The sequence below is a fragment of the Elephas maximus genome, chromosome 19 (genome assembly GCF_024166365.1).
Source record: "Elephas maximus indicus isolate mEleMax1 chromosome 19, mEleMax1 primary haplotype, whole genome shotgun sequence".
In the NCBI taxonomy this organism is placed as follows: Eukaryota; Metazoa; Chordata; class Mammalia; order Proboscidea; family Elephantidae; genus Elephas; species Elephas maximus.
Window position 1 is genome coordinate 58,065,281 of NC_064837.1, and position 20,582 is coordinate 58,085,862.

General features: G+C 39.6%; 1 protein-coding gene across 9 annotated transcripts in view; it reads left to right on the forward strand.

Annotated features, from left to right (window-relative positions):
* CEP112 (centrosomal protein 112) overlaps positions 1 to 20,582 on the forward strand; it is a 470,205-nt gene that overhangs the window by 400,293 nt on the left and 49,330 nt on the right. For all 9 annotated transcript variants that reach the window (XM_049859721.1, XM_049859720.1, XM_049859713.1 and 6 more), the window contains one exon: positions 17,961 to 18,050. In XM_049859721.1, coding sequence (XP_049715678.1) covers positions 17,961 to 18,050 — 90 coding nt within the window. The remainder of the gene's footprint in view (positions 1 to 17,960; positions 18,051 to 20,582) is intronic.

Consider the following 20,582-nt stretch of genomic DNA (forward strand, 5'->3'; position numbering starts at 1 on the left):
AGCAGGAGCAGTGCTCATGCCTAAGTGCAAGGATTACGGAGATTTTCTTTTTTGCTTTGTGCTTTCCTGATTTTTCTCAATTAGCATGTCTTATTTTACAATCAGAAGTAAAACATAAAATTTGTAAATTGGTAGATCCTTGAACAGGGCTTGCTGTACCAGTGGGACATTAAGTGGCCTTAACTGTGTGGAAGTTGGGCTGACAAAATCAATGAGGACACAGTTTTTTTTAATGAAGTCAGATTCCTGGGCCACGTCTATTTCAAGGATGCCTAGTCGTGTAACGCACTAAAATGAGTTTTGTCAATTTTGAGGAGAAACAAGGCTATATCATAAGCTTCAGGTATTTGGTCTCTGGCAATTCATTGCAAAGAAGTCTCACAGTTCTCATTGCAGGCATACTTCATTAATAAATGAAAGCCTTTGATGAAAAGTTACGGTTGAACAAATGTAGTTTGGCTGCACTGCCAAAAGCCAGCCTTGGTTTTTGCTTAAAAATATACTTTTGACTGTTTGCCTCCCTAAATTAAACACGAAGCAGCCTGGTGGCATAGTGGTTAAGTGATCAGGATGCTAACTGAAAGGTTGGCAGTTCAAACTCACCTAATGGCTCCACGGGAGAAGGACCTGGTGATTTGCTCCCATCAAGATTACAGTGTAGGAACGCTGTGGGGCAGCTCTTCTCTGTCACATAGGGTTACTATGAATCAGAATCAATTTGGTGGCAGCCAGCAACAAAGTAAGTGCTGGATCTTTTGGTTCAGGCTAGTTCTTGTTCAGTCTATGAAGTCGTGATTTACCACACACATGATTGTCTTTGATTAAAGTTACTTTGAAAGGTGTTAAAACATTATTAAGGGCTTTTCTTTGTAAAAGACTTATAGTTTCTATCCATCCTGTACCGCTCCGACTACTAACGGGGAAAATGCTTAAATTCCTGACAACGGTAATTGTTAATCCAATAATTCAAAAACCTTTTAATCCTTTGCATTCTGTAAACTTGCCTGGGAGACCACAATCAAAAATAAATAAATAAATCCAGTTAGAAACTTTCATCTTAAAAAAGCAGTGCAAATCATCTAATTAGAAGCCTCATAATTTTATTAATGCAATCCTTGTTATGTCTTCAGGAGCATAAACGCCCATATTCTTCATTGTATACCCAAAGTGGAATTCAGAAACAATACAGATTTGCTCTCTTCCCACTGTTAGTTTCATTTCCAAGGAGAATGGCCTTTTAAACACATTGGTCTTTAAAGCCCTTCCATCCGAGAATAATCCCTGCCTCGTGTAAATAGATGCCAGACAAACAAAGTGATCATGCAAATAAATGTAGAAATATGACTCTGGTGTGTCCTTGGCTTGCTGCTCTTCTCCACCACAAGCAGGGCTCCAAAGCAGCAGGCTTTATGAAAACTGAGGACTTCTGTCTCAAAATAAGTTAATTCCTGTCAAATCATAAGTCAAAAGAAAGGGTTCATTTAATGAAGGTCACCTGTTTGTAGTGGCATTAGTATGTGAGCCAGCGTGTCTTGATAAGACATTTGTAAAGGCGCATCGTACTATAGGAGCACACCACGACAGACCTGATCAGAGAGGTTTCTCTGAGAGACTGCCGTTGACGCTCCAATCTAAAGGATGTGTGGGGAGACAGCTAAGAAGAGTAAAGTAAGGAAATCATGCTCCAGATAGAACAGAAGGTGCAAAGCCCTGTGGTGGGAGGGACATGGCATATGTGACAAGCTAAGAGAGCCGGGGTAGCTGTAGCATGAGGAATGGCTCAGGGTGAAGATCTTGAGGTGGGCAGAGGTCAGACCAGGAAGTGCCTTGAATACCATGTGAGGAGTTGGGGGCTTTATCGTACAAGTGATGGAAGCCTTTGGCATACTTTAAACAGTAGAGGACGTAATCAGGTATTATTCAGCACCTTCTATGTACCAAGGACTATTCTAGAGCCCTGCAGTATGGTAGTGAACAGAATAAGTTCCTGGCTTTCATAGATTTTTAATAAGAGAGAAAGAGAAACATAGATGAGACTTTGGTGACAACCGTTCTGTAGAGATTTTAAAAAGTTATTATCATAAAGTATGGCCAGTGGCCAATTTAGGTGGCATGGTCAGGAAGGACCTCACTGAAGAAGTGGTGTTTAAACTGAGACTGGCTACAAGAAGTTGACCGTATGAAGATCATGAGAAAAATATTCCCAAAAGAAGGAAAGAACTATTACAAGACTCTAAGGTGGTAATGAATCGGACATGTCTAAAAAACAGAAGGAAAGCAAGTGTGGAGTGGCTGGAAGACAAAGAATAAGGAGAAGCCTACTACAAGAAGAGGCCTGAGAGATAGGTGGAAGCCAGATCTTGCAGGACCTTGTTGGCAGTGGTGAGGGTTTTGGATATTATTCTAAGTCTAATGGTAAGCCATTGGAGAATTATGAGTAGGTGAGGGGCATTTACATTTCAAATGGATCAAGCTGGGTACTGTGTGCAGAATGGATGGTAGGGAGTTGGAGGGAGACCATTAGGCTGTTACAGTGGTCTTCAGATAAAAGAAGACCATGGCTTGGACAAGGGTGGTGGTCCTGTGGTTGAATTACCCATATGCTTTTAAGGGAGAGTCAGTAGAACTTAGTGATGAATTGGATACAGCAGGGTGGAGGGAAAGAGCAGATTCAACGATAACGCCTGGATATACCTCTTGAAATGGTAACAGGGTGCTCTATGAAGAATAGACTGAGGGGAGCCAGAGGAATGAGCGGAGACCAGATAGGAGACTGTGACAGTAAAATTTGAAAATGTCAGTAGAGATGATGTGAAGTGGACCAAATCAAAAAGTATTTAAGAGATTGAATACACAGTGATGGAAAACAGGACTCTGTGGGAGGGAATAGGTAGAATAGAGGCAAGTTGTCAAGGATATCTCCTGAGTTTTTTGCCTTGCATAATTTGATGTATTGTGTGTGTGAAGACAGCATCATTCACTGAGATGGAGTAAACCCCAAGATGGTAAGGAAAATTACATACTGTGGCAACAGTGAATTAGACTTGGGAGACCAGCAAGTGGATGTCATTGTCCAGATGAGCAATGACAAGGGCAGTAGCAGTAGGGCTGGAAAGAAGAAATGTTTAGAAGGCAAGTAAATGTTTGGATGGAAGGTGAAGAGGTAGGGAAAATTCAGGGGTGTCCTCCAGATTCCCGATTTGCATAGCTGGGAGAATAGTGGCTCCATTAATCTAGATGTGAATATATAGCAGGAGAAATAGATTTAGGCAAAGGGGCAGGTGAGAAGATAGGGAAGATAATGGGAAAGCTGATAATATATCCAGCTTTGAACTTGATAAACCTGGGCCATGTGTTGTAGATACATAGGAGGCGGTTTTGTATACCATTTTTGAGTTTAGCAATTGGACAAAAGCCCCCTCTTCTCTTCACCAAATTAAGTGCAAGCTCATGTCAGCATTCAAGGCCTCTGTTCTCATCTACCTTCTCAGGATTCCCCCTCCTCCATTTATTCCAAGTGCTGCGCTCTAGACAGCACACTCTTTGCTGAGCACATGCCTGTTTTCCTCATTTACCTTTGCAAATGCCCCTTCTTTGGCAGATAGTTCTTCCACTTCTCCCGCCTTCTGCCTATCAGAATTGTAGCTTTTGGGTGATGTACCTAGATGATGTACCTTAGGTATTTTAGAGTGCCTCTTGAAAAACACAGGTATTGTGTTATATAACCACAGCGCCTTTGTCAGATCTAACAAAATTAACAATTACCCTTTAGTGTCATCTAATACCTGGTTCATAATTAAATTTCTCCAATTGACTAAACAATCCCATTTTGTGTTTGGTTTGCTCGAATCAGGATCCAGACAAGAGCCAAACATCGCATTTGTTTGTTATATCCTTTATGTCTTTTTTAATCTAAAGCAGACTCTGCTTCATTTTTTTCCCATGCCATTGATTTCTTGCAGAAACCAAGTCAGTTGCCCTATAGAACGTCCAGCATTCTGGATTTATCTGTTTGCATCCTTGTGGTGCCGTTGAACTTCTTTCCCTGTCCTTCCCTTTTCCTTTTGGTCTCTCAGTTGAACGCTTAAGACACTGTGCTTTTCTGCTTTCCATCTTATCACATACCTTCTCTTATAGTGTAAGCTCCTTAAAAGATAAGGCCACGTTTTACCCAACTTTGTGCTCTCTATCTGATGTCCAACACATTATATACACTCAAAAAAATTACCCAATTGAATTATCTAGAAAGAGTTTTGATTCCTCTTGTCAAAATATATACCAGAGGCAGGGAAACTAGATTAATGGAAATGGAACAGCCAGAACAAAAACAATGAGAATGTTCATGCATGGTGAAGAATATAACTATAGTGGATTGAATTGTGTCCCCGAAAAATGTGTCAGCTTGGCTAGGTCATGATTCCCAGTATTGTATGGTGGTCCACCATTTTGTGATCTGATGTGATTATCCTATGTGCTGTAAATCCTAACCTCTGTGATGTTAATGAGGCAGGACTGAATCTATAGGATTAAGTTGTATCTTGAGTCAATCTCTTTTGAGATATAAAGGAGAGAAGCAAGCAGAGAGGAGAGGGACCTCATGCCACCAAGAAAGACCCTTTGGACCCAGGGTCCCTGTGCTGAGTAGCTCCTAGACCAAGGGAATACTGATGACAAGGGCATTTCCCCAGAAAACTTTCCCTTAGAGCTGACACCCTTGATTTCAGACTTCTAGCCTCCTAAACTGTGAGAAAATAAATTTCTGTTTGTTAAAGCCGTCTACTTGTGGTATTTCTGTTATAGCAGCACTGGATAACTAAGACGGTAACCAGTGTCACTGGACAACTTATGTAGAAATTTTTGAATGGGAACCTAAACTGCTATGTAAACCTTCACCAAAAAAATATTATTTAAAAATATATATATATATGTACCTATATATACCAGAACTTTTTCTCAGTCTGAAGAAATTAACATTAGGAATAAAGTTACCAAGAAGTCTTTTCAATGATGTAGGTCACTGTTTCCCTATTTGCACTGAAAGAATTGTAGTCCTAACTCAAAATAGCACATTCTAGTATCTGAAGAGTCTCACCATTTGGGGGCTGGTAAGACACTTAGATGAAATTTCCAAGTCCCCTGCAGTCTCTTGGTCCATCTAGAAAGCCAACTGTGTTGTGCATTGAGCATGAGAACTAGGTCACTAATCATTTTTCTAATCAGGAGAATTTAATTTTGCTTAGTAGTTCAGAACTCAGACTGCAAGACGACGATAAAAACACCATCACATGTATGCTTTGTTGTTGATAACTAACTGCAATTCAGCTTTAATAACTAAAAGGGAGTGGAAGAAACTTCAAAAGGTTGCATGATAAATGTTTTTGACAATGTGTCAGCTGAACATTAAACAGAATCTTTGTAAATCCTCTCATTCTAAGTGGTTTAAATGGAAAGTTTTAAACTTCTTCCTTCGTAAGTATTGGCTCCAGATATCACAGTATCCTAAGGTTAAAACACACACACACACTTTATCTGGCATATATGACTTCTGTCCTCCATACAAATGTAGTACAGGAAACAGCCTCACCTAAAGATCTCTGCGTCCACACTTCGACCATTTTCCTTTTCACCATCCAGTATTGCACCATGATTATATTGGAGTGGCTGTCTTTTTAACCCAAAATGGCGATGTACACACAATTATAGAAACAAAAGTGTGTAAATATGACAGCAGTAACACTTCCCTAAAACCATTTTCCAGATTGTCTGGTAATGAGAATACTGTTGGTCCTTACATGGATAAAATGAGACCTAGTAGAACTTGGTAGTATGGAAGGAGTGTGCGTATGAGCACCTTAGCATTTCAGAGAGAAAATGTTTAAAACAAAGGAAGTTTCTTCATATATAATAAATATTCTTCTTTTTTGGCAGCAGACTCAAATAGGCAAGACATTAGCATAATTATTACTGTTGAATATTTGTCATACAGGAACGTATTTTCCTCTTGCTTTTCTTTTTTCTTACATTTTAGGTCATCCAGTTAAGGACTAAAAAGCTTGAAACCAAACTCAGAGCATTTTGGGCCACTGAAGGCTTAAAGGAAGGTATTGTTAGCACAGAAGGAAAAACAGGCACTCTAGATAAGATGCACAAAACAACAAAGGCCCGCAGGGCAGTGTGAATCTGGGCCTGTAGAGAAGGTGGAAGTGACCAGGCGGGAGAGGCAGGTGCCCAGGCAGCACTGCTCCCTCCAGGGTCAAGATGACCTGGGTTATTTCCCTTCTGCATGACTTTCTAGCTGGGCAGCCTTGGGTAACTTAAAAGGAGCCTTAGCTTCCTCTTGTAAAATGAGGTCTCCACGTCAGAAGGGTTATTTTGAAAGGAGGTGGAGTGATCAAAGCCCCTAGCACAGTGCCTAACACATGAGAACTAACTAATATAAGCTTTGAGTTAGTATGTTGAGCACCGTAAGAAGTCCAAATGGAGAAACCAGGCCAGTTTATACAGGGATTCGAAGCTAGGTGGAGGGATTTTAGCCTTAATTTGGTAGGAGAGTGCAGGAATTTTAAGTTTTTGGAGATGGAGAATAACATAAAAAGGCAGTCTTTGAGAAAATGTGTCTGCTGGTGATATGAAGGATGATGCAATTGGGAAAAGTCTGGGCCTTAGTGTGAAGAAATAAGGACCTAGAGTAGTTGGAGAAACTCAAGCAAATAACTGGGAGTGAGAACTGAACAGGGGTAGGGGGACATCTCACCGATGATAGTGAGATTTAAACCCAAGTGACTGAAAGAAAGCCTGTGTCACTGATCAGCAGGACATTTGGTGGGAGGGGAGGCATGGCAGAGAAATCAGAAGTTTAGTTTTGGACTTGGTAAGTCTGAGATGACAATAAGGCAGCTGTGTTCACACAGAAGAGGACCCTCAGAGATGTCAAATCAGAGGACTCATGAGATCCTAGGTGTGGAGATGAGCTTTAGGAATCACCAGAAGGAAAGAACTAGTTAAAATTGATGTTTCCATTGCCTGTTGGGTATCGTGATACACATTCCCACTCAGTGGCTCTAAAACTGGATTCAGGATCTTGCTGCTCCAAAACTGCTTCTTCTATTCGGTTTTTTTTTTTTTTTTTTGGTACCATACTATAATGGGCCAAGCCATTGGTGTCACTATTACTGTTCTCTTCCTTTCCACACATTATAATCCTACTGTGTTCCCTGCCTTGATCAATGATAGCTTCCAGCCAGCCATGCTGGAAACCTCATAAAAACCTCAAACCTCCTTCTCATACCCAGCACATTCATTCCTTTTCGAAGCCCCAGCAGTTCTACCTTCTGCCCAACACTGCCCCCACAGGTACATTCCTCCCAGACCCGTCACTCCTCACCATCTCTAGTCCAAGCCAGGCTTGTCTCTCACATGACTGCTGCAGTAGCCTCGTAATGGTCTCCCAGTCCTGGCAGAGTGAACTCCTGAGGCAGATTCTACTACACGGTTTATGTTACGAAGTGTGTACAGTTGTACTTTATTATTATTTGGGCGTTTTTATAGAGTTTCCAAACCATTTCACACCAACTTGGAATTGAATTTGTTTTGCTCTTATATTCTGCCTCATTCTGTCTTCCCAAGCCTTTTGAAAATGCTTGTGCCTGGCCTCTTAACAAATCAACATGAAGCCCACAGGCATGTTTTTCTGGGCCTTGTTGCCTAACCATACATTTAGAGGGTGGGACATAAACAGATTATTTTCTCTGTTCTGTCCCATAGGTTCACCCACATGTCTTTTAGTGGCCTCCAACTGGCCTCACTGCCACCGTTCCCCACATTTCCACCTGAATATTCTTCCTGTGTTGTAAACCTGATGTCTTAGGCACATTTGTGGCTCCCCATTACTACAGGAGAAAATCTGGGGTTCTCTGGTTCTCAGGGCCCTTCCAGGCAACCCCAGCTAGCCTTCCAGGTTCAGTAACCATCCCTCTGCTCACTGCACCATCTATACAGTCAACACACCTTGCTGTTCATGCCGCTGTGCCTTTCCACTGTGATTGAATCTTTTCTCTTCTCTCAGCAAACATTCTTCAGCTCACACATTACCTCCTCAATGAAGTCTTCTCTGCCTCACCTTCCTTAGCATGTGTTGTTTTCGTCCTGTGTTCGGTCTTAATGCTGGTAAGACTTCTCTGTATCGTGTTTACATGGTATTAAAATTATTCATTTGTCAGTTTGTGTTATACATTATATTAGGTGCTGTTTGATAGTAAAGGAGCCCTGGTGGTGCAGTGATTAAGCACATGGCTACTAACCAAAGGGTCATTGGTTTGAACCTACCAGCTGTTCCATGGGAGACAGATGTGGCAGCCTGCTTCTGTAAAGATTAAAAAAAATTAGAAACCCAAGGGGCAGTTCTGCTCTGTCCTACAGGGTCACTATGAATTGGAATCAACTCGATGGCAACGGATTTGGTTTTTTGGTTTGAGGGTAATGTTTAGCACAGTTCCTGGCATATTTTATATGTCCAGATTTTAGAAATACTCTTACTAATTTATGGAATTGATTCAGTAATTAACCAGTGGAGACAGTTCATAGAGAGAAAAGTGAAGAGCCACTAACCAAGTTTGGAAAGTATCTTGAAAGAGAAGAAGAGGAGGAGGAGCAAAAGGCATGCTGAAAGAGGGAGGAGGGTAACCAGGATTTTGTGGTGTCAAGGGATGAGATTTCTAAAAGGAGAGAGTTCTAACAGTGTTCAGTGCAACAGAAAAGTCAAGAATAAAGATGTAGAAAAGCCATTGGAAGGGAGCAATAAGAGGGTTGTTGCCAGCCTTGCAAAGGGCAAGTGTAGTAACATGATGGAGACCAAAATGAGGCTGCAGAAGAGGAATGAGTTAGCTGACAGGAAAGAAATAAGAGTAATGGAGTGAAACATCTGTTTGAGGAATGTGGTCATCACAAAATAAAAGAATATCAGGGGTTACTGTGCTCCTTTAAAAAATCACCTCTGTGAGACCAAACAGTCAACAATTACTTTAACACAAAGATGGGGATGTAAGGGGGCAGGGAAACATGGAAATGGAACAACCAGAACAGAAATAATGAGAATGCTCACACATTGTGAAGAATGTAACCAATGTCACTGAACAACTTGTATAGAAATCATAATGGAAATCTAAACTGCTTGTGAACCTTCATCAAAAACACAATAAGATATTATTTTTAAAAATAATAAAATATTACTTAAAAAAATAAAAGAATATCAGGGTTGAAGAGACCATAGAGGCCTTCACCCCTAGGGGGACAGCAGAGTAAAGACAGTTGTGCAGGTTTAGACTGCGGGAGAGGATCAGCAAGAAGGGGAGAGGTAACACCTATGACTCCTGAGAATTTGCAAAGAGAACTGAGGACAATGGTAGATGTGTTATCTTGAGAAAACAAGAAGGGACACCACTTCTAGACACTTGAGGGAGCAGACTGGGTAAAGCTATTTTTATCTAGGATCAAAGTAAGAAGAGATGTCGTTTAGTTGGAGAGGGAAAAAATCTGGAGAAATGCTAGTGGGAATACCTTGTTTTGAAGAAAAGGCAACTTGATCTTTATATAATTGGCTAATGTTACCAGTCCTGGTGGCGCAGCGGTTAAGAGTTCGGCTGTTAACCAAAAAGGCAGTTTGGATCCATCAGCCGCTCCTTGGGAACCTTATGGGGCAGCTCTGCCCTGTCCTATAGGGTTGCTGTGAGTCACGATTGACTGAATGGCAACAGGTTTGGTGTAATGTTACTAGTAAATAATTAGTGCCGTAATGTAAATAACACCTTACTAAGCAATTTCACCTAAAAAGTATGGAAAACAAATATATGTCGCCCTGACAGAGCTCATAGTCTCAAACAAGGAAAAAGACAAATGAGTTCATAATACAAAGAGATACGTAAATATGTTATCATACTGAGGGCATAAAAACTTATTGAGAATTATGAGTTGTCTTCAATCTAGGTTTGAAATGGTTCGTGGAAGAAATATCTTCAGTTTTAATAGAGAAGAAATTCACGGTTTGTCAGGGGGATTTGGAATGATGCTGCAGGCTCGATGGATCACATGTGTAAACGATTAGCATGTAAGAAGATCAAAATATAAATGAATGACTTTTGGATCCTTCCCCTTGCCTGGGCTTGCGCAGAAGAGGGGCTGGTCCATTTAAAGAGGCTTTAACAGTTTACAATCCTCTCCTCAGAGACTGAATTGAAGCTGGAATAGTTATCTCACTGGCCAAATGAGGAAATTCCTCTAGGATCCTGAAAAAATCTGTGATTCTTGAACTTGATCCTAGATTTCTACCACCCAAGATAAGACCTTGTTCACAAGTGAAGCCGTATGGAGTGACAGAGGGGGAAATGTGCTTTGAATTCCCTGAGTGGAAGTATACTGGCTACTTTAAGAGGAGATGTGTGTAATGTCGGAAAGGTCCTTTGTGTGACGAGGGAAACATTAATGAAGTGTCTTAGGGGATTCCAGCTTCCTTAGATCATCAAAGTCTTGGAATAACATGATTTCTTTTTCCTGGAATCTCTGTTAAGACTAGGAAACACTAACTTTAAAAAAAAAAAAAAATGCAGTTTAGGACTTTTAAAGAAATTCCTTTAGAAATTTCGAAGTACCAAAAATACATGAAAGAAGAAAAAAGAGAAACAGAAAATGCAAACTTTCTTATTCTTTGAAGAAAACACTACTGTTGTTTTGATAATGGCCACAATATCTTTATCTTTTATGTCAAGTCAGTCTAGTAAGTTCTATAGCGATGGGCCATTTATGTGCAATTTCTCATATATGTGGTTTGTTGCAACAACTAAAAAGTTCCCACCTGAAAGGAATTGTGCCTTATGTGAAGAGTAACATATGTATTGGGTTAAAACCCTGAAAGATCTCCTTTCTTCCCACCAATATCACAAGAAAGAGACTGAATCATGAGGTTTGAAAAAAAAAAAAAAAGGTGCTTGCTTGGAATGTGAAAAAGAATTTTTAAATCTGAATGTAGACCATGATGAAAAAAATATATACAATTGTGTTCTAAATATATTAGTGGTCTCTGTAGTAACTGTAAGAAGCTCTAGTGGTGCAGTGGTTAAGTGCTCTGCTGCTAACTGAAGGGTTGATGGTTTGAACCCACCAGCTGCTACTCGCTACTCGGGAGGAAGATGTAGCAGCCAGCTTCTGTAAAGATTACAGCCTTGCCTACTATGCTAATAAAAAAAAAATGCTAATACAACTTGATAAAACTTTTAAAGAGTCTAAAAAAAAAAAAACCATTACAGCCTTGGAAACCCTATGAGGCAGTTCTGCTCTGTTGTGTAGGGTGGGTGGGGTAGTAACAGTAGTTCCGATTGTCCTCAGGTCTGTAGTATGAACCTTGGAATCACTACTGAAACTTTTTTTACGGTTTGTTAGTCATCCTGGGGAGGTCTGAATGAAAAAGTCACGTTAAAAGAAATCTTGAGTGTCATTTCAGTTGAAAAAGACTTGTTACTTTTGTTAGTAGATTTAGCCTATTTAAAAATAATAATAAAACGGGAGCTATAGTGTCCTCTGTCCCGAGGAGACTGCCCAGTAAAAATATCACCCTCTGCCATTGTGTAATCTTTGATTGTCCCAGATTTGTGTCTCCTCCTGAGGATGACAGGGTGTGGCCATCTTGCTTTGTCCCAGTCATTTAAGATGGGATAAAAAAAAAGTCTATAAATCTGACATGAAATACAGTGAAATTTTATTGCTTTCATTTGTATCTTAGCCTTCAGTTAGCAGTAGTAGAAAAACATTTACCACTTCTGCTCTATTTACATGTCAAAGAAACTTAGAAATATTATCAGCACCATTTATAGACTGAATTGCAGTAATGCTACTTAAACAAATGTGGGCATCATTAAAAAGGCAATTAAGGTTTAAATTAGAGGTACCCTTATTTTGCCTTTATAATTGTGTCTCTTCACTGTAGTCACAGATCAGATCTCATTTCTGTTTGATATGTAAACCAACCAGCGGAAAATAGGTTCATGTCAAAATTTTATAATCTTAACAGATATTTTATGACAACAATTTTTAAATCATATTACATATCTTAAATAAAAAACAGGCCATTGCCACTAAAAATAAACCTGGCATTTACTGTATATAAATTATATTTTGATTTAAAAAAAATCTAGTTAAGCCTTCTTTTTCCACTTTTCCTCTCCTTAGGTCAAAATATGAACATCCTCCTTCCTGTTTCCCTCATTTTATGTCCAGAATATACATTGGGAAATCCTCCTAGATCATTCCCTGTCCACTGAGTGATGAATGAATCACCTCTTTTCTTCTGAGTAAGAGTTGATTTGAACCTCTTTAAAGGAAGAATATGGTGACTTCATTTTTTTTTTAAGTGGGAAAAGCTTTTTTTAAAAAAAATAATTGCTGGAAGTTATTTAACAGCTTAGTAATACAGTTGGTCTAACATTCAAGTTCAGAGCTTTCCAAAAGAACTTTCTGCCATGATGGAAATCCTCTATGAGTCTGAGCTGTCCAATAATACATGTGGCTGTTGAACACTTGAAATGTGGCTAGTACAACCAAGAAACTGAATTTTAATTGCCTTTTTTTTTTTTAACTTGTTATTATGGAAACTTTCAAACATACACAAAAGAAGGGACAGTCCTATATAGAACCCCCATGTACCCATCAACCAGTTTTAATAATTTTCAGCAGTTAGTCAAGGTGACTCTTTGAAGTATCTTCAGTATAAATACTCTGACTGTTTTTTTTTTCTCTTATAACCCCTCAGCTATGCAGAGCTTGAGACCCGTCTGAATTTCCCCAGCACAGGCTGGACTGCTTCACTCCATTACATGACCCCACACTGAACCCCAAGCCCTCAAAATCCACAACTTTGCCGACACCATTTTATATTTACGTTGTTAAATTTTTTGCTCACGTATGGTTTAATCCAGCCTCTCTAAGTAAAAGAACACTGTAGCGTTCAAGGTTCCCCCTTACACAGACCACATGGGAGAATCTATGGGACAAAGAGACACAAGGATCCCTTCATACTCCACCCTCTCAATGTATGGTAGCAAACCGGCCTCGTGATGATTTGTGAAAAGACCAGGCATAAGCATTTTTCCAAGACTTGGGAACACAGAATGAAGCAAGAGATAAGTGTAAACACAATAAACGTCAAGTCAGTGAAAAAAAATCTTTTAAAAAAAAAAAAAATGGCAATCATACAAACAGGAGACATAAAATGCACAAGAGAATCTGCCTCACAAGTTCACACGGCCACGACAGTGTTTCCAGAACAGAGGATTCAGAGAAGAGACTTTTGTGCTGTCAATGATTCTGTTTTGACTTGGAAGTAGATTTTTCCAGATTTCTCCCAAGATTTTGATAAAGATGGAAAATGATCTGGTAAGAACCTGGAGTGCAGCTGAAGACAGATCTGTGTCCTTAAACAGCCTATTGTGAAAGGGTGGTGGAGTCACAGCTCTCACATAACAGCCAGAGGCTGGCCAAAGGCAAGGTCAGAAATCTCTGGAAAGACTTCTGGTCACACAAAAATACTAAGTCTGAAAGCCTCTCTCTTCCATGCCTTGTAGACCAGGAAAATTTGGATGATCTGTTTTTTGTTACAATGGTAGCACAGTATTTCGATGGTAGCACAGTATTTCCCCCTGCCAATGAAGCTTTTCTTTATTAAATAACTTAACAATTTCATATTTGAGATGAATTTTTGTCTCTTCCTGCTTATTTAATTGATTCAGAACTATGAGAAAAAAAAACATTAGCTTTTAATAAGACTGCGCACAGTTCCTTTATACCTGGTTTTACAAGTTAGGGAGTGGCTTGCTTTGAATTATGTTCGTAACTTTTATGAAAATAGCATTGACTGTGATACTCTTTTTTTTTCCCCCCCAAATCGACAGGAAAGCCCTAGTGCTGCCATTCCATCAGCACATTAACTTCTGGCACTTTCCACTCACTCTGAAGGGTCTGTTCACATGTAAACTCTTTTACACTTTAATTTGCTTTAATGATTTCCATTTTTTAAACAAACAAATCAGATTATCCTATAACCTCCCTTTTAAAGAGTGTGGTATATCCTCAATGTTCTTGTAAAGCTTATTATGTCATTTACATTTTTCTTCTGGAAAGTGTAATTCTTTGTTCCTGACCAATACAAAGCACTCTCAAAGTCAGGCACAGCGTCCTTTCCTACATCAAGCTGACTTAAAGGCAAATTGAATTGGGGGAAAAGAAATTTCTTTTCAGTACTGATGCATTTTAACCCAGCAGAGCTGAGAGACAAGGGATAATTTTGCAGAATAAACAGCTTAGCTGTTTAAGTTGGATTTTGGTTTTTATTTTTGACCCAGTATCAGACATTCTGTTCTTTAATTATCTTGGGCTTTTCTCGAGAATAAACTAAAAATTGTGATGATGTGTGTGTGTTTGTGTGTGTGTGTGTGTATGTGAAATGTCAAATTTGAATTAAAGAAGCCATAACTGAAAAGAAAGCTCCCAGTTATATTTATTGAGTAATTGTGGTCATTTTCACATAGTCCTTATGTCGAATTCTGAGGTTGGAGTCCTAATAGCCTAATAATGTATTAGAATGTAAGACTGGAAAAAGCTGCCAGTATAAACTGTCATTTTCCTTTCATCTAGTGCATTTTAACTTTTTTGAAAGTGAAATATTATTTGGTTACTTTTTAATTTTTTAAACTGATGTTTTAATAGATAATAAAAGTCATTTCTAGACATAACTGCTTTCTTTGATTAACCTTAGGCAGATCACATGTTTTACATCTTTATTTAAACTATGAGCAGGTTTTAACAGTGGTACCTTTTAAAAAATTAAATATACTTTAAATTCTACTTTGATAATGTTAATAAAATATGGTAGACTTAATAGTCTCTTCACTATGTTTAAGTTTGGAGAAAGGATCAGATGTAATTGTATTACCCTGTCCTCTTTGAAAGCCTGTTTTACCTAGCTTTCCATAAAACACTTACTCCTCACTTATCGGCTGTCTTGTTATCCAACATTTCACATTTACGACAGTAGTGAAAAATCTACTCTCTGACTATTTTGCACATTAACAATGTACATCTGGCAGTAACGAATGCTGAGGTGCAAGGTGGAAGTAATATTGGCTGTGATGGTTAAGGTTATGTGTCACCTTGGCTGGGTCATGATTCTCAGTGGTGTGGCAGTTATGTGATGATGTAATTTGGCAGTTATTAATGATGTAATTTGGCAGTTACGTAATGATTTAGTCATCCTCCATTTTGTGATCTTATGTGGCCATCCTCCATTTTCACATAATGCCGATTTTCACATAACAACCTGGTCTTTGGAACCTAACCATGTTAATAAGTGAGGAGTGGGTGTACTAACTTCTCCTTAGTCGCTTCCTATCCATCTGAATTCCCATCGGCATTCATGGCCTCTTCCTTCTCCTCTGTCTGCTCTTTCCTGTGGGTATCACCAATGGTCAAGTTGTAGAACCTCTCCTCTTTTTCCTTGCTTCCCTGGGAAGTTTCCCCATCTGCACCTCTGTCTGAGACCTCTCTCCATTGTTCAGACCCATCTTTCCAATGTGATCTACCAGGTAGCTCCCCCTTGAAGTCTGGCCAGCACCCCAAACTCAACATGTCTTAAACCATACTGCCCCTCCCTTCTGAATTGCTCCTTGTTGCTTCAACAGTTTGTGGTGTCACTATTCTATGGTCATTCAGTATCAAAGCCTACTGGTATCCTTGAGTTCCTTTTTTCCCAGACCCCCCTTAGTGATTCTACCAAATCCTCCCCATTCTCTGTATCTATGGCCTTGTTTCAAGCCCTTCACTTTTGCAGCAGCCTCCTTACTTAACCCCTGACTTCCCTGTGAAGAAGTATTTCCTTAAAACGCAAGGGAGTAAAACAGTTGGTCCATGAACAGGGCCAAATGCTGCCATTGGATGAGGTCGAAAATTGACTTCTGGCTTTGGCGTTTAGGAGTTAACAAGCAGCCGTGGTGAAGGCAGACCAAGGGGTGGGGGTAAAAGTCAGGATCTAAGAGGTGCTGAGGGGATGGAAGGGCACACAGGACACTGAGTGCGGGCCACTCTCAAGAGTTTGCTGGTAATGGGGAGGAGGAAGATGAGGCCTGAGGTGGGGAACAGTTTTTTTCTTTAGGAGAAGAGAGACTCACATCTTCTCTGTGAAATTATTTAATCATAGCAGACCCAAGACAATGCTCCTCCCTCAATCTTCACCATCTCAGTAAATGGCAGCTGCGTTTTTCTAGCTACTCAGACCCAAATCCTTGGGTCATCCTGTTTGACGCCTCTTTGTGTCTCACTTTGTCAGAGCTGTCATCTCTACCTTACTATATGTCCAGAATCCGCCACCCTAGTCCAGCTCTCCAGCATCCTTTGCCTAGTACATTGCAGTGGCCTCTCACCTACCTCCCTGCTTTAGCCCTCACCCCTCTTCAGTCTGTTCTTCAAGCAGCAACCAAAGCAACCCCTGCTCACAACTCCCTAGGAGCTTCTATTACACTCAGATAAAATCTGAAGTCCTAAACTGACCTATGAGGCTAGTGATTCAGTGTGACTTGTTGTTAGATGTTGTTGAGTTAACTTTCAACTCATAGCAATCCAATATGACAAAGTAGAACTGCCCCATAGAGTTTTCTAGGTAGTAATCTTTACAGAAGCAAATTGCTATCCTGTTACATCCTTGACCTTATTTCTCCCTCTTTGTTCACTGTCTACGCTGGCCACTGTGGTTCCTCAGACGTCCGTCTCAGGGTCTTTGCACTTGTAGTTTCCACTGACTGGAAGGCTCTTCCTCCACATACCTGTGTGACAGTGCTCTCTCTTCTTCAGATCTCCCTGGGCCATCTGTTTAAATTTGCAAACCTTCCCCCTTCGCCCCAACTCCAGAACTATCTATCCCTCTTCCCCACTTTGTTTTTCTTCTGCACTTATCTCTGATGTATATTATACTTATCGTTTGCATATTGCCTCCCTCCATTACCATGCAAGCTTTATGAATGCAGGGTTGTCTTCTTTGTTTTGGGTTTTTTTTTTTTTTGGCCTGCTTTTCTTCACTGCTGTGTCTATCGTCTATAGTGGTTATCATAGCTGTTGACATATAGCTGGAACTCAGTAATATCAACTGAACAAATTTTACTTCTGAGAATTTATCTGTCGTCCTTGCTGTTACCATATTATGCGTCCTGCTCACTGTAACTTTCTGCCTGTTATATCTATAATTGGGTTATTTGAATGGATTCTGTTTTGTTTTGTTGTATTTTTTCTAGTTCACCTCTTTACTTAAAATAGTAGTTGGTACGGTGATACTTACTGAGCTTTGTGATTTCTAAGTTTCCTGTATTAACATGGATTGTATTTCTGACTGGTACTTGACAACTGAAAGACTTAATCTCTGTTCACTTCTTACAGGTTGTTCCAATTCCATGCCATCCCCTCTGACTTAATAAAGAAGTTCCTTTAAGGTTACTTTAATTTACTCAAATTACTATAGCATAATTTTGAAAAATGTCGTGGTGGCCAGATATTGCTGTACGTCATAACGCTTTCTCGAGAGTAAGCATACCTTGCAGGTGTACTTGCAGAGCTATTTTAATTAACAATAGCTTTACACCTTATTTCATGTTTGTGGGCCCTACGCTGGGAATATAATAGACATTTTCACAAAATAAATTGACACCTGCTAATTTTCTGCGCTGTTAGTTTAGAATTTTTTCATACTAAGTATTCTTAAGGCAGAAACATCTGGGCCTGGCAGATGAAAGTCTGGTTCTGTTTGTCTGAACTCTTTTGGCACAACAGTAATAGAATGGAGATCTGAGGCCTTTTTAATGCCAGTTCATGTGGTAAAACTTTCTTTCAAGTGTGCAGATTTTTAATGTTTATATGTTTCTCTTGTACTGTTTCAGGCCCTACAAGATGAACTGGACACCCGTACTAATCAGGTGCGGAATGCGGAGAAAAAATTACAGCACAGAGAGCTGGAGTCACAAGAACAGGTATGCTCTCCTTCCTTGCTCAGCCTCTTTGCTTGCTGACTTTCTCTAGGTCAAGGAACTTAGGTACTACCTGCTTCAGTCAGAGTGCTTTGGTGTGAATAACAGAAAATGCCACCTTTTTTTTTTTTTTTTTAGTTGGCATAAGCAACAAGAGAATTTATTACTTCACAAAACAAGAAGCCTGTAGGCAGGGCTGGCTCTGGGCAGAGAGCCTCGGGGCTCTGGCTCTGCTTCTCTGACATTCTTGTGGTAGCTTCATTCTAAAGGTAAATCAAGATGGCTCTGCCAGTTCCAGGTGTCCCATCCAGACCTGGCAATGTCCAGGGCTAAAGGGACTGTCAGTTTCTGGGGTCTCCTTCTGAAGAGTAAGGAAACTTTCTCCAGAAGCCCCCCTCCCAGCCTCCCTTTGCATCTCAGGGGCCAGAACAGGTCACATGCTCAGCCCTGGCATGCCCAGCCCTGGCAGGAGGACTTGGAGTACCTAAATTAGCCTAGACCAATCAGGATCTACAGGTGAGTGATGGAGTTAGGCCAGGAAGGACAACCTGAACAGGAAGAGGGAAAGTGAATGTTGGGTATGTGGCCAACAGTGACTGCTGTGTCATCCTTTTAAAATAAATGGGCATTATTTTAGTTAAACTTATAAATCATACTTTCTTTTGAATTTTAGTGTTCTCTCCTTTTTTCCCCTTATGTTAATTAAAAAAAAAAAAGTTAATTAAATAGTCTGATATAATTCTAGAAGTATCTGGCTATGACAATAGCCAATGACCTATTTTATTTTCAAATGACAGGATTATTTTCATCCAGTTCTTCTGATAAATTATTTTTGGTGGTAATTTTGACAGTTTAAAATAAAAAGTCAATAATATGTCAATAAAGATCATGAGTCTTAATGAAACCTTTCATAAAGGCATTGTCTATGGCCATTGGATATAGCACTGTTTATTTCCTTCTGAAGAAGTGCCAGTAAACCATTAGGTACAGAACCTGCACTAGGTATGACAGACTTTTATATTTGGATTATCTCATAGTAAAACTCAGTACAGGAATATTAAATTAGTTCATTTTGACTTTGTGGAGGGAGTAGACACTGAAGTAAGGCTGATAGAAAAACTTTTATCATCTATGGAAAGGTTTACAAACAGCATCCGGGGGCACAGGATTATACAAAATGGCAAAAGTAAGCACCAAATAGTTGTTGAGTATTGATACATACAGAATTGAATTGACTCCCTATAATTCCTTCCTCCTCTCTTATATCCTGTATTATATGTCTGTGTCATATATATATCATATATATGTGTACATAATATACATATGATAGTCATAAACACATGTATATGTGTATGTATGTACATATCAGAAAGGGTCTATGCTATGTAGTCAATAATACTAGAATGAAGTACCACAATAAAAAAATTAATAATAGCTCCAGTTTTTCAAGTGCCTGCAATATGACAGACACTATGCACGAAATGTTACACATATTAGTTCATTTAATCCTCACAACAACCATATAAGGTCAATATTATTATCCCCATTTTAAATCACATACTGACACCCAGAGAGATTGAGAAACACATCCAAGATCACACAGCTAGTAAGTAGAAGATAGATGGCTGCCATTGAGTCAGCTTTGACTCCTGGTGGTCTTACGTACAACAGAACAAAATATTGCCCAGTCCTGAATCATTCTTACGATCTTCAGCATATTTGAGTCCCATCACTGTGGCTTTTGTGCCAGTCCATCTCACCGAGCATCTCCCTCACCCTCACTGGCCCCCTCATTCACCAAACATGATGTCCTCCTCCAGCAAATAGTCCCTCCTGATGACGTGTCCAAAGCAAGCAAGTCATGCAGTAATCCGTAAGACCTTTATTGGCTAATTTTCAGATTTGATGTCAATTTGATGCCTGTGTTTTCTATCCGGTGAGGTCCACGTATATAGTTGCTGTTTATGTTGTTGAAAAAAGGTATTTGCAATGAGTAAGTCAGTGGTTTTGCAAAATTCTATCATGCGATCTCCGGCATCATTTCTGTCTCCAAACCCATGTTTTCCAACTACGGATCCTTCTTCTTCGTTTCCAACTTTTGCATTCCAAACACTAGTAATTATCAATGCATCTTGATTGCGTGTTTGATCAATTTCAGACTGCAGAAGTAGGTAAAAATCTTCAGTTTCTTCATCTTTGGCCTTTGTGGTTGGTACGTAAATTTAATAGTCATATTAACTGGTCTTCCATGTATGCTTGTGGATATTATCCTATCACTGACAGCATTGTATTTCAGGATAGGTCTTGTTGAAATGTTCAATGATGAATGTGACGCCACTCCCGTCAATTTGTCTTTCCCAATACAGTAGACCTGATTCAAAAAGGCCAATACCAGTACATTTCGGCTCAGTAACACCTAGAATATGGATCTTTATGTGTTCCATTTCATTTTTGACAACTTCAGATTTTCCTAGATTCATACCTCATACATTCTGCATTCCAATTAATAATGAATGTTTGCAGCTGTTTCTTCTC